The 13,023-nt window shown below is 49.9% G+C and overlaps 1 protein-coding gene across 1 annotated transcript; it reads right to left on the bottom strand.

The window, feature by feature from the left end:
* Nucleotides 1–1,489: 1,489 nt before the first annotated feature.
* Nucleotides 1,490–3,234, bottom strand: LOC125520468. Its single transcript, XM_048685391.1, has 3 exons — nucleotides 2,259–3,234; nucleotides 2,035–2,079; nucleotides 1,490–1,941 (listed from the first exon to the last, which is right to left on the bottom strand). The coding sequence occupies exons 1-3, from the start codon at nucleotides 3,070–3,072 to the stop codon at nucleotides 1,817–1,819; spliced, it is 984 nt and encodes a 327-aa protein (XP_048541348.1). The 5' UTR covers nucleotides 3,073–3,234; the 3' UTR covers nucleotides 1,490–1,816.
* Between the last annotated feature and the right edge of the window lie 9,789 nt (nucleotides 3,235–13,023).

Genomic DNA, 13,023 nt, shown 5'->3' with positions numbered 1-13,023 from the left:
CATATCTTTTCGCATACAATTCTAGTTTTGGATGATTATTTGTACTTGCGTGATCTTCTTTTGAACCCTAACCATTTAAAAAATGCAATTATGCTTTTCATTTGGTTATTATGTGTAATTTACAATTATTTTTGTACCTTCCTCGGCATGTAGAGTATGTGCTTCTGGACAAGGAAAGAGGAGGTGAGGCTAGAGAGGGAATGATCATGCATGAAGGGGCAAAGCACGTGAACACCTTGACCATATCTTATCCTATGCATCTCATTCCTTCCTATGCCTCAAATGTGCATGTTGTCTTGTTGTTAAATGTTTTTATAGGGATTAGATGTCACATGTGCCATATAATGTTTTCATTCATGCCCCTACTTGTTTTCATATAACATATTCCTCGTCACCCTAAGCTAAGTTAGATGGTCTATTGTGTTAGTATCATCATGGTAGAGTAGTATGCTTCATCTTGTTGTCGAAACCGGTTGTGTATAAACTTGACTTAATGAGATATTTCCACTTGAAAAGATGGATGATGGAATGTGGTGTTGAGTTATTGACATTGAGTGGCAATGCATTGCACCATTAGCAAATAGAGGAGGGTAAACTTGTACCGATGTGGCATAGAGCTGTTGCTATTGATGATGATGATGATGATGATATTGATTAGAAGAAAGTACTGCCCGCTTGGTCAATTAATGACCGCATCTTTTGTACCCTAGTTTTGGAATACGACCACATGTCATGTCGTAAGGCCTGGATGAGTAACAGATAAGCCCTGAAGCAGTTTTCCAAAAGAGGGTCAAGGAGGAGCCACCGGAAGTAGTGGATGTCAATGTCATGTTCTGCCTTTTAGTACGAGTAGGTTTTGTACAATCCAATGTAGAGTTTCCTGTGACGATCTTTAGTGCATGTGCGGTTAGAGAATACACCTGCTGGCAAGTTATCCATTCCATGGATGTGTGATTGTATCTGGTAGGCAATGTGAAATCTCTTGTGACCTTTCTCCCGCTACCTCACTACAAGGAGTGTGGTTTGTGGGTAGGCATGTCTCAACACACGAAGGAACCATGCCCTACGGGTAAAATCACGCATCTCCACAGAGTGTATAATCTACTTGAATATTTTTGTCCACTGTCATGGACAACTCGACCTTTAACACTATAGATAACCAACACCTAAGCATTTGTACAATGGTTGGTTGTAATAATGAATCTACTAGTTCACTTGTTATCCCCTCCCATTCGTTACTTGGATGCCTACTTTAAGTTTCACATCTTTATCGTGTTACTGACATTCTCCTTGTGTCACACCATGCAATGAGTGAGAAGCATTTCTTTAATTAGAAATCTTGCATATCACATCCGTTGCATACTTTTGACACTGATTCTAGAGCGTATGGGTGGTTGAGAACCATGTTTTCTATTCTTGGCAGAGACTCTCCTTTGACACATCCCAACAAAGACTAATTCACTTGCAAGCATGACTCCCGACTAGAGACTGAAGTTGTCGTGCTAGAAAATTAATTAGCAAAGTCACCACAGATGCCTCGCTGGTTACAAGGTATCACAGAATGTAAATTCGTCGGCAATGCACTCACACATAGCTATCTTTTGTTCATCTGAGTATGCCGCCCTCGTTATGTTTGAATGTAGTACGGTGTGCATGCCCATCATATGCATCATACATATCGCCCAAAACTAGAAGAAAAATATCTCAAGCCTTCGTGTTGTATACACCGGAACCCTCTCCATCGGACGTGGGTCCATACCCTCCTCTCTTCTTTGCACATGCGGAAGACTGTTCATGGGAATTCTTTGAGGTCGGCTCAGAAGAATCTGTTTTCGTTACTCTGGACGCCGCAGGTGACCACTTTGCTCGATCTCATCTTGCGTATGTACATCACGAGCCCCCCGATGCCGATCGCTGCCGAAATTGAGAACACGACGGTTGCTGCATAGCAAAAATGGCCAGAATTAACGAAATTGCTTCTTCAAATAATCGAAAGTGCGAGTGAGGTTTTTGGTAGTGGTTCTCAGTTCGCACCAGCTACAACTCCGGCTGATGCTCCATGCCCTGTGACGCGGCCATCTGTGTATGAAAACATGATCAATTGGTCAGGCCGGTATGCCCCATTAAAAGTCGGGGTTTGGCACGCATAATTTTGGTTTTACGCAGATCCTGGCGTTGAGAATTACAGAAACCTATGCTTTTAAATTGAACGTCTCCAAATGCCGTTACCAAAGAGAGCCAGAGCAGAGAGGGCGCACCTGCACAGTCCGTGGTGGAGTTCCGGCCGCCGTCGCAGATGCAGACGAAGTCCCTGGTGGCGGGGTCGAAGCCGCAGGTGCCGTTGGCGCCGCGGCGCCGGTCCTGGCACTGCAGGCACCGCGTGGTGACGGGGATCTCGAAGTCCACCCGGACGCCGTAGTCCGGCACCTGGTCGTAGGGCGGGAACTTGTCGCCCACCGCGCGCCAGTACACGGTGGTGTAGGCCTCGCAGTGCCGCAGCATGGCCCTCAGCGACTCCGCCGCGCGGGGCCGGTACGCGCAGCAGCTCATGTTGCCTTCCTCCAGCGCGCCGCGGCAGCCCGGCAGGTTCCGGCACAGGTACCCGGCGCTGTCGCACGCCGAGTCGCACCGGTCCGGGTACCGGTCGCAGATGGCCGGCCGCGGCGCCACGATGACCCGCTCCTCGTCGCAGTTGAAGAAGAGGTGGTCGTTCCTCGGGGACAGCGAGAAGCGGGTGCTGGTGTCCAGGCTGAAGGGCGCGGCGTGGACGGCGGTGAAGGGCCGCGCGCAGGTCCACATGGACGGGTCCGTCACCACCAGGTGCGGGTCCGCGTAGTCGGCGCCGGACACCGGGTACGTGCCGGATGGGGTGCGGAGGCGGAGCGTGGTGTTGTCGGCGCAGGTCAGCATGCTGCGGTAGTACGGGCTGCCGCAGCCGTCGTCGATGCCCAGCGGGTAGCGCACCGGGACGTCGCCGCAGCTGTCGCGGCAGAGCCCGCCAGCGACGGAGGGAGGCCGCGCCGAGATGATCATGAGGATCGCCAGCACATGGAGGTGGAGACGCATCTCCATGTCACTGGAGTTGAGTGACGCAGTGCAAATGTGCGATGGCAATGATACTGAGAACTACTAGCTTCTTTCTTTGCCTCAACAATGGAGAAAAGGCTAAAGAGTGATGGTTGTTAGCTCGCTTGTGGTTGGGCTTTTTCTTTCACTTTGGCTTTGAACCTCTCAGCTTTTGCTTTGCTTGGGGCATATTAGTGCCTTCTTTAACCCGTTTCCGGAATCTAATCCAGTGTGCTTGCCTCCTCGGTCGGCTAAGTATCACCAAAGCAAAGCATACGCGGATTCGCTCTCTTCTCATAGTTTATTATTATTATTATTATTTTTAAAGGAGGATGACTTCACCTCTACGTCTGGGAGATACATGCAGCTATTTTAATAATTATTCACAAAGACCTTACAAAATAATACATCAATGCGTCTAAATCTGTCATCTTCGCAACATCTCTCGCTACTCGTGTCCAATTGATGAAGGGATGCAATCAGTCTGAGCCGAATACCCAGACCACTCACCTAAGCCTAACAGCTAAAACTGGAGGCCCGAACCAAGCCACATACAGGTGTGGGGCATAAACCGGTCTGACGCACTCTCATGGGTCATCACCACCATCTTTCACCGATCCATCTTCACAGAAGGTATTGACGCATCGACTTTGCCCCGCCCGCCATCGACGCCGCCACGACGCCAAACAGCGCCACCGCCCTGCGTCGTCCATCTAGACACCTCTATCGTCGAGATCCAGCTGCATCATGCCGCCAATACTCATCGTCTTCACGCGGTAGATGACACGCCGCTCCACCTACGAACCTCCGCACCACCGCCACCTCCCCTTGCCACTCGGATCCCACCGCCAGAACAACCCTCTCCCGAACACCCAAGCCTCCCCAGACGGCTCCTTCATGAAGGGTACGACGCGCAAGGCATCGCCGTCGCGCAATCACGTGGATTTTGGACTTCCGTCTGGGAGGGAGGTCAGGAGACGGAATTAACCACATGGCACCACACACCAGCCTCTCCTAGCCAAATGGCGCCCCCATGGAGGTAATGACACCGAGCACCGCCGCCGCCGCATCCGCAAGGAATAACAGGAATTAACCTTGGGTCAAGGAAGAGGGGTGGGGAGAAGGGATCTCGTCTGTGCCTCCAAGGAGGGAAGCAGTGTCTGCGGGCTGTTTCACCGACGTGGATGGCCAAGCCACCAAAGGATTGCTCCCGAACGCAACTCACACCAGCGTGCCCAGCCACCATTAGCCCGGTGATTCAAGATTACCGGCATGAGATCTGACAGGAAGTGACCAGACGGGAAACTTCATACTTGACGCTAGGAGAACCGCCTGAGCAGACCGCTAGCCACGAACTGCGCCTGTCATCGTCGTTGAGGACGCCGACCCTCTCCCATGAGCACCATCAGCCACAAAGATGGCGTCGCCTCTCCAAGCAGGGTCGCCGCCCTAGATCCCAAAGCCCTCCGCCGAGCCCGGAGCGACGAAATCCCCGCCGCCACCTTCGTCGGCGACCGCACGGGCTTGCCTGGCAACCTCCTCTGGTGGCGGCGAGGAAGATAAGGGGGCTAGGAGTGGCAGCGCGGGCGTAACCCTAGTCGCCTCCCGTGTCGCCAGAGTCTTTCTTTCTTTTCCAAACAACCCACCCGACCCTTATATTTATTCTATGTCATATAAAAAGGAAGATGTTGGAAATATGCCCTAGAGGCAATAATAAAATGGTTATTATTATATTTCTTTGTTCATGATAATTGTCTATTGTTCATGCTATAACTGTATTAACCGAAAACCGTAATACATGTGTGAATACATAGATCGTAATATATCCCTAGTAAGCCTCTAGTTGACTAGCTCGTTGATCAATAGATGGTTATGGTTTCCTGACCATGGACATTGGATGTCATTGATAATGGGATCACATCATTAGGAGAATGATGTGATGGACAAGACCCAATCTTAAGCGTAGCACAAGATCGTGAAGTTCGTTTGCTAAAGTTTTTCTAATGTCAAGTATCATTTCCTAAGACCATGAGATTGTGCAACTCCCGGATACCGTAGGAATGCTTTGGGTGTACCAAACGTCACAACGTAACTGAGTGGCTATAAAGGTGCACTATAGGTATCTCCGAAAGTGTCTGTTGGGTTGGCACGAATCGAGACTGAGATTTGTCACTCCGTATGACGGAGAGGTATGTCTGGGCCCACTAGGTAATGCATCATCATAATGAGCTCAATGTGACTAAGGAGTTGGTCACGGGATCATGTGTTACGAAACGAGTAAAGAGACTTGCCGGTAACGAGATTGAACGAGGTATGAGGATACCGACGATCGAATCTCGGGCAAGTAACATATCGATAGACAAAGGGAATTGTATACGGGATTGATTGAATCCCCGACTTCGTGGTTCATCCGATGAGATCATCGTGGAACATGTGGGAGCCAATATGGGTATCCAGATCCCTCTATTGGTTATTGGCCGGAGAGATGTCTCGGTCATGTCTGCATGGTTCCCGAACCCGTAGGGTCTACACACTTAAAGTTCGGTGACGCTAGAGTTGTTATGGGAAATAGTATGTGGTTACCGAGGGTTGTTCGGAGTCCCAGATAAGATCCCGGACGTGACGAGGAGTTCCGGAATGGTCCGGAGGTGAAGATTGATATATTGGATGAAGGGTATTGGAGTCCGGAATTATTCCGGGGGTACTGGGTGACGATCAGCGTGTCCGAAAGGGGTTTCGGAGGCCCCGGCAAGCGTTGGGGGGCCTTATGGGCCAAGGAGGGGGCACATCAGCCCACTGAGGGGCTGAGCGCCCCTCCCACCCAATCTCACTTAACTTGGAGAGGTGGGGGCGCCTCCCCTAGGGCAGCCACCCCTCCCGGCTTGGGGGGCAAGTTTCCAAGGGGTGGGGGCGCCCAAACCCATCTAGGGTTTCCCCTGTGGCCGCCGCCCCTCCCCTAGGGAACCCTAGGGTGCCTCCTCCACCCCCCTTCCCCCTATATATAGTGAGGGAGAGAGAGGGCAGCCACACCCTTCCCCTGGCACAGCCCCTCCCCCTCTCCTACTGTGACGCCCGGATAATCAAGCTATAGTAACCTTTGCTAATGATGCCACGTCACCTCGATTACTGTTGCTAATCTCGCGTTAGTTCGAACCGATTCAAATTCAAATTCAAAATAGAGGCAAACAACAAAAGTTTTCAAACTTAAAACTAAAATGTCCGAGTTGTGCCAAGTAATACAAAGTTAATTGTGGCGAAGAAGACCCACTTTTATAAAATGTTTTAATACTCTAAAATGATTAAAACGGTAGTTGAAACGATTGAATATGCGCCTTTGGTATTTTATAAAATGATGAACTATTTTATTTTGAGGTATAAACTTTTAGGTTAGTGAGTTATTTTGAAACACTATTTTCAGAGCTATTGTCATATTTTACTAAACTGAAAATAAAGTGTAACTAAAATATAACTGAAAAAAAAGTGGAAATAAAACAAAACAAATAAAAAGGAACCCCCCCCCCAACTGGGCCACGGCCCAGTCGGCTCAGCCCACCAGGCCGGCCCAGCCGCCCCCCTCACTCACTTAACCCCACGCCCCTGGAACCCTAGCGCCGCTAACCCCCCCACTACTCCCACTCGTCCCTACTCCCTCTCCCTCGTCCCACTCCTCCTCTGCCCCCCGATCTGGATCGAGGGAAACGGCTCCCCGACCCCCGTTGCCGCGACCCTTCGCCGTCACCATCGCCAACCGCCGTCGCAAGGAGAACCACCCCGCCGTCATCGTTCGCCGGGGCAACCCCACCGGAGCTCTTCTGCCTCCACCCCTCGCCGGACCTGCGCCCTCCCCGTCAACCTCCTCCTCGCCAGACCGCTCGCATCATCGACCTCCTCCCCGAAGGCCTCCGTCGAGCCCGCTGCCATTCCCCTACGGCCCCCGCCGTGAGCACCTCCCCTTTCCTCGTACTCCCCTCTCCCCCTGTCAGACGCCATACGCCGTGCCCGACCGCGCCAGTGCACGGGCCAAGCCCCGCGCGTTGCTCGCGCTACGCTCGCGTCGAACGCGCCAGCAGGCCGCACTCTCTGCCCTTCGTGCGCGTGCCCGCGCCCCACCTCACAGCTGCAGACGTGCTCCGCACCCGTCTCCCCTGCGCCGGACCGCGACCCAGGGCCATCCCTTCCGTCGCGCCCCTCGCCTAGGCCTCACCTGACTCCGTGCTCCGGTTTTTGCTCGCCGCTTGCCGCGCGCGTGGCCCCGTCTCTCCGGCGCTGCGGTGGCTTTGCCGGACCACGCGCCCGCAGCCCCCCTCTCGCTCCGGCGCTGCTCCAGCCACCGCACCCCCGCTGCCGCGTCGGCCTGCAGTGGCCTCTCCCCGCCTTCAGCCGCTGCTCCCCTTCCCTGGCGGCTGCGACCACTCGCGGCGGTGGCCGCCGGCGCCTCGCCGCGACCGCGTCCAGTTCGGGCGCCCCGCAGCCCCCCAGCGCTCGTCGCCCGCGCGCGTAACCCGTCGCCCGATAGGCCCGCTGTGGCTATGACAGATGGGGCCCACGCCCAAAAATAAAACAAAAAAAGGATTAATTAAATAATAATTGTTAATTAATTAATTAATTAATTAGTAAGTTAATTAGTTAACTTAAATAACCTGCTTAATAACCTAATCAACCAGACTAGTTAATCAAATGTTGTTTAGTAAAACATGTATCAATGACATGCGGGTCCCATGGGCCCTTTTGACCAGTCAACGGTCCAGTCAAACGCTGACTGGACATTTGACCAGGGCCCCACCTGTCAGCCCCTTAGACACACTCTGGGTACACTTCCTGTGTACCCATAGCATCTAAATACAAATTTAATTTCGAATTAAATTAAATCCAGAAATTAGAAAATCATTTTAAATCTTTTGAAATTAATATAAAATAAACCGTAGCTCGGATGAAAAAACTTTGTACATGAAAGTTGCTCAGAACGACGAGACGAATCTGAATACGCGGTCCGTTCGTCCACCATGCATCCCTAGCATAGCGAACACGCAAATTTCCCCCTCCAAATCATCTGTCCGAAAACGCGAAACCCCGGGGATATTTTCCCGGATGTTTCCCCCCTTCGTCGGTACCACCTCATACCGCGTTAGGGCACCCCTAGCACCACGTATTGTCCTGTTATGCCTTGTGATGCTTTGATTGCACTGTTATTTATTGTGTTCCCCTCCGTTACTTCTTTCCGGTAGACCCCGAGAGCGCTGCCGGTAGACCCCAAGAGCGCTGTCGGTACCCCTGTTGTCGACTACGGTGTTGACGACCCTTCTTGCCAGAGCAACCAGGCAAGCCCCCCCCCCTTTTGATCACCAGATATCGCCTAGTCTTCTCTATACTGCTTGCATTAGAGTAGTGTAGCATGTTACTCCTTTCCGTTAATCCTATTCTGATGCATAGCCTATCCTTGCTACTACTATTGTTACCTTTACCTGCTATCCTAATGCTTAGTATAGGATGCTAGTGTTCCATCAGTGGCCCTACACTCTTGTCCGTCTGCCATGACATACTACTGGACTGTGATCACTTCGGGAGGTGATCACGGGCATATACTATATACTTTACACTGTTACATTATCTGTGGTACTGTTCGGAGTTGGGGGCTGAAGGGGCAGGTGGCTCCATCCCGGTAGAGGTGGGCCTGGGTTCCCGACGGCCCCCGACTGTTACTTTGTGGTGGAGCGACAGGGCAGGTTGAGACCACCTAGGAGAGAGGTGGGCCTGGCCCTGGTCGGCGTTCGCGGTTATTTCCAAATAACACGTTTAACGAGATCTAGGTATTTTGATCTAAGTCTGGCTACTGGCCTATACGCACTAACCATCTACGCGGGGACAGTTATGGGCACTCGACGTCGTGGTATCAGCCGAAGCCTTCGTGACGTCAGCAACTAAGCGGCGCGCGCCGGATTGGACTGGAACGCCTGTTAGGCTAGGTCTGCTTCCGGCCGCCCACGCAACGTGCAGGTGTGCTAAGGGCGATGGGCCCAGACCCCTGGGCACTTAGGTTTAGACCGACGTGCTGACCTCTCTGTTGGTCTAGGTGGGGTTGCGACGTGTTGATCTTCCGAGGCCGGGCATGACCCGGAGAAGTGTGTCTGGCCAAATGGGATCGAGCGTGTTGGGTTATGTGGTGCACCCCTGCAGGGAAGTTAATCTATTCGAATAGCCGTGGTCTTCGGTAACAGGACGACTTGGAGTTGTACCTTGACCTTATGACAACTAGAACCGGATAGTTAATAAAACACACCCTTCCAAGTGCTAGATACAACCGGTGATCGCTCTCTCACAGGGCGACGAGGGGAGGATCATCGGTTAGGATTATGCTACACGATGCTACTTGGAGGACTTCAATCTACTCTCTTCTACATGCTGCAAGATGGAGGTTACCAGAAGCGTAGTCTTCGAAAGGACTAGCTATCCCCCTCTTATTCCGGCTTTCTGTAGTTCAGTCCACATATGATAGCCTTATTCCAGTTGATACCAATGCATACATATGTAGTGTAGCTCCTTGCTTGCGAGTACTTTGGATGAGTACTCACGGTTGCTTTTCTCACCCTTTTTCCCTTTCCTATATCCGATTTCTGCAACCAGACGTTGGAGTCCAGGAGCCCGACGCCTCCGTCGACGACGACTAATACTACTCGGGAGGTGCCTACTACTACGTGCAGCCCACTGACGACGACCAGGAGTAGTTTAGGAGGATCCCAGGCAGGAGGCCTACGCCTCTTTCGATCTGTATCCCAGTTTGTGCTAGCCTTCTTAAGGCAAACTTGTTTAACTTATGTCTGTACTCAGATATTGTTGCTTCCGCTGACTCGTCTATGATCGAGCTCTTGTATTCGAGCCCTCGAGGCCCCTGGCTTGTAATATGATGCTTGTATGACTTATTTTTATTTGTAGAGTTGTGTCGTGATATCTTCCCATGAGTCCCTGATCTTGATCGTACACATTTGCGTGTATGATTAGTGTATGATTGAATCGGGGGCGTCACACCTACACCTCCTCCTCCTCCGTAGTGCTTGGCGAAGCCCTGCTGGAGAACCACGAGCTCCATCACCACCACGCCATCGTGTTGTCGGAGTTCTCCCTCAACTTCTCCTCTCCCCTTGCTGGATCAAGAAGGAGGAGACGTCCCCGGGATGTACGTGTGTTGAACGCGGAGGCGCCATTGTTCGGCGCTTACATCGGAATCGACCGTGATCTGAATCGCTGCGTGTAGGACTCCACCAACCGGGTTCTTGTAACGCTTCCACTTAGCGATATGCAAGGGTATGAAGATGCACTCCCTCTTTCTCGTTGCTAGTATCTCCTAGATTGATCTTGGTGACACATAGGAATTTTTTTGAATTATCGCTACGTTCCCCAACAATGGCATCATGGGCTAGGTCTATGCGTAGATTCTATGCACGAGTAGAACACAAAGCAGTTGTGGGCGATGATTTGTTCAATTTGCTTACCGTTACTAGTCTTATCTTGATCCGGTGGCATTGTGGGATGAAGCGACCCGGACCGACCTTACACGTACGCTTACGTGAGACTGGTTCCACCGACTGACATGCACTTGATGCATAAGGTGGCTGGCGGGTGTCTGTCTCTCCCACTTTAGTCGGATCGGATTCGATGAAAAGGGTCCTTATGAAGGGTAAATAGCAATTGGCATATCACGATTGTGTTTTTGCGTAGGTAAGAAACGTTCTTGCTAGAAACCCATAGCAGCCACGTAAAAACATGCAACAACAATTAGAGGACGTCTAACTTGTTTTTGCGGGTATGCTATGTGATGTGATATGGCCAAAAGGATGTGATGAATGATATATGTGATGTATGAGATTGATCATGTTCTTGTAATAGGAATCACGACTTGCATGTCGATGAGTATGACAACCGGCAGGAGCCATAGGAGTTGTCTTAATTTATTGTATGACATGCGTGTCAATGAAAATGCCATGTAATTACTTTACTTTATTGCTAACTGTTAGCTATAGTAGTAGAAGTAATAGTTGGCGAGACAACTTCATGAAGACATGATGATGGAGATCATGGTGTCATGCCGTTGACGATGATGATCATGGAGCTCCGAAGATGGATATCAAAAGGAGCAAAATGATGTTGGCCATATCATGTCACTATTTGATTGCATGTGATGTTTATCATGTTTTTACATCTTATTTGCTTAGAATGACGGTAGTATAAATAAGATGACCCCTCACAAAATTTCAATAAAGTTTTCCCCCTAACTGTGCACCGTTGCGAAGGATCGCTGTTCCGAAGCACCACGTGATGATCGGGTGTGATAGGTTCTAACGTTCACATACAACAGGTGTAAGCCAGATTTACACACGCAATAGACTTAGGTTGACTTGATGAGCCTAGCATGTACAGACATGGCCTCGGAACACGGAAGACCGAAAGGTCGAACATGAGTCATATAGAAGATACGATCAACATGAGGATGTTCACCGATGATGACTATTCCGTATCACGTGATGATCGGACACGACCTAGTTGACTCGGATCATGTATCACTTAGATGACTAGAGGGATGTCTATCTGAGTGGGAGTTCATTAAATAATTTGATTAGATGAACTTAATTATCATGAACATAGTCTAAATTGTCTTTGCAAATTATGTTGTGGATTAATAGCTCGCGCTTTAGCTCTTTGTTTTAATACGTTCCTGGAGAAAGACTAAGCTGAAAGATATTGTAAGCAATTGTGCAGACTAGGGCCGTAGTCTGAGGATTGTCCTCGCTGCTACACAGAAGGCTTCTGTCTTTGATGCACCGCTCGGTGCGCCAACCCCTCTGGCGTCGTTTGTGGATGTTGTGAACATCTGGTAGACACGTTCTGATGACTACCTGATAGTTTAGTGCGCCATGCTTTACGGCTTAGAGTCGGGGCTCCAAAAGCATTTTGAACGCCATGGAACATATGACATGTTCCAAGAGCTGAAATTGGTATTTCAGGCTCATGCCCGTGTTGAGAGGTTGAGACCTCTGACAAGACCTTTGCCTACAAGATGGAGGAGAATAGCTCAGCTAGTGAGCATGTGCTCAGAATGTCTGGGTACTTCAATCACTTGAATCCAGTGGGAGTTAATCTTGCAGATAAGAGAGTGATTGACAAAAGTTCTCCAGTCGCTATCACCAAGCTACTAGAGTTTCGTGATGAACTATAACATGCAAGGGAAGTTAATCCCGCAGCTGTTCATCGTGCTTAAGGCCGTAAAGGTAGAAATCAAGAAGGAGCATCAAGTGTTGATGGTTAACAAGAGCACTGGTTTCAAAGAAGGGCAAGGGAAATAAGGGAAACTTCTTGAATGGCAAGCCAGTTGCCGCTCCAGCGAAGAAACCCAAGAACCCAAACCCGAGACAAAGTGCTTCTATTAGGGGAACTGTCACTGGTAGCAGAACTGCCTCAAATACTTGGTAGATAAGAAGGCTGTCAACTTCAACAAAAGTATATTTGATATATGTGTGTTATTGATGTGTAACTTACTAGTACTCCTAGTAGCACCTGGGTATTAGATACCGGTTCAGTTGCTAATATTGGTAACTCGAAACAAAAGCTACGGAATTAACGAAGACTAGCTAAGGGCGAGGTGACAATGTGTGTTGGAAGTGTTTCCAAGGTTGATGTGATCACCATCGCATGCTCCCTCTACCTTCGGGATTAGTGTTGAACCTAGATAAATGTTTTTTGCATTGGTGTCTGCATTGAGCATGAACATGATTAGATCATGTTTATTGCAATACGGTTATTCATTTAAGTCAGAGAATAATGGTTATTCTGTTTACATGAATAATACCTTCTATGGTCATGCACCCAATGTGAATGGTTTATTGAATCCCGGTCGTAGTTATACACATGTTCATAACATTGATGCCAAAAGATGTAGAGTTGATAATGATAGTACCACTTTCATGT

This window comes from Triticum urartu, chromosome 7, assembly GCF_003073215.2.
Source record: "Triticum urartu cultivar G1812 chromosome 7, Tu2.1, whole genome shotgun sequence".
Classification (NCBI taxonomy): domain Eukaryota; kingdom Viridiplantae; phylum Streptophyta; class Magnoliopsida; order Poales; family Poaceae; genus Triticum; species Triticum urartu.
The sequence above is the reverse complement of the archived record's forward strand: the minus strand, read 5'-3'. Positions and strand labels throughout refer to the sequence as shown.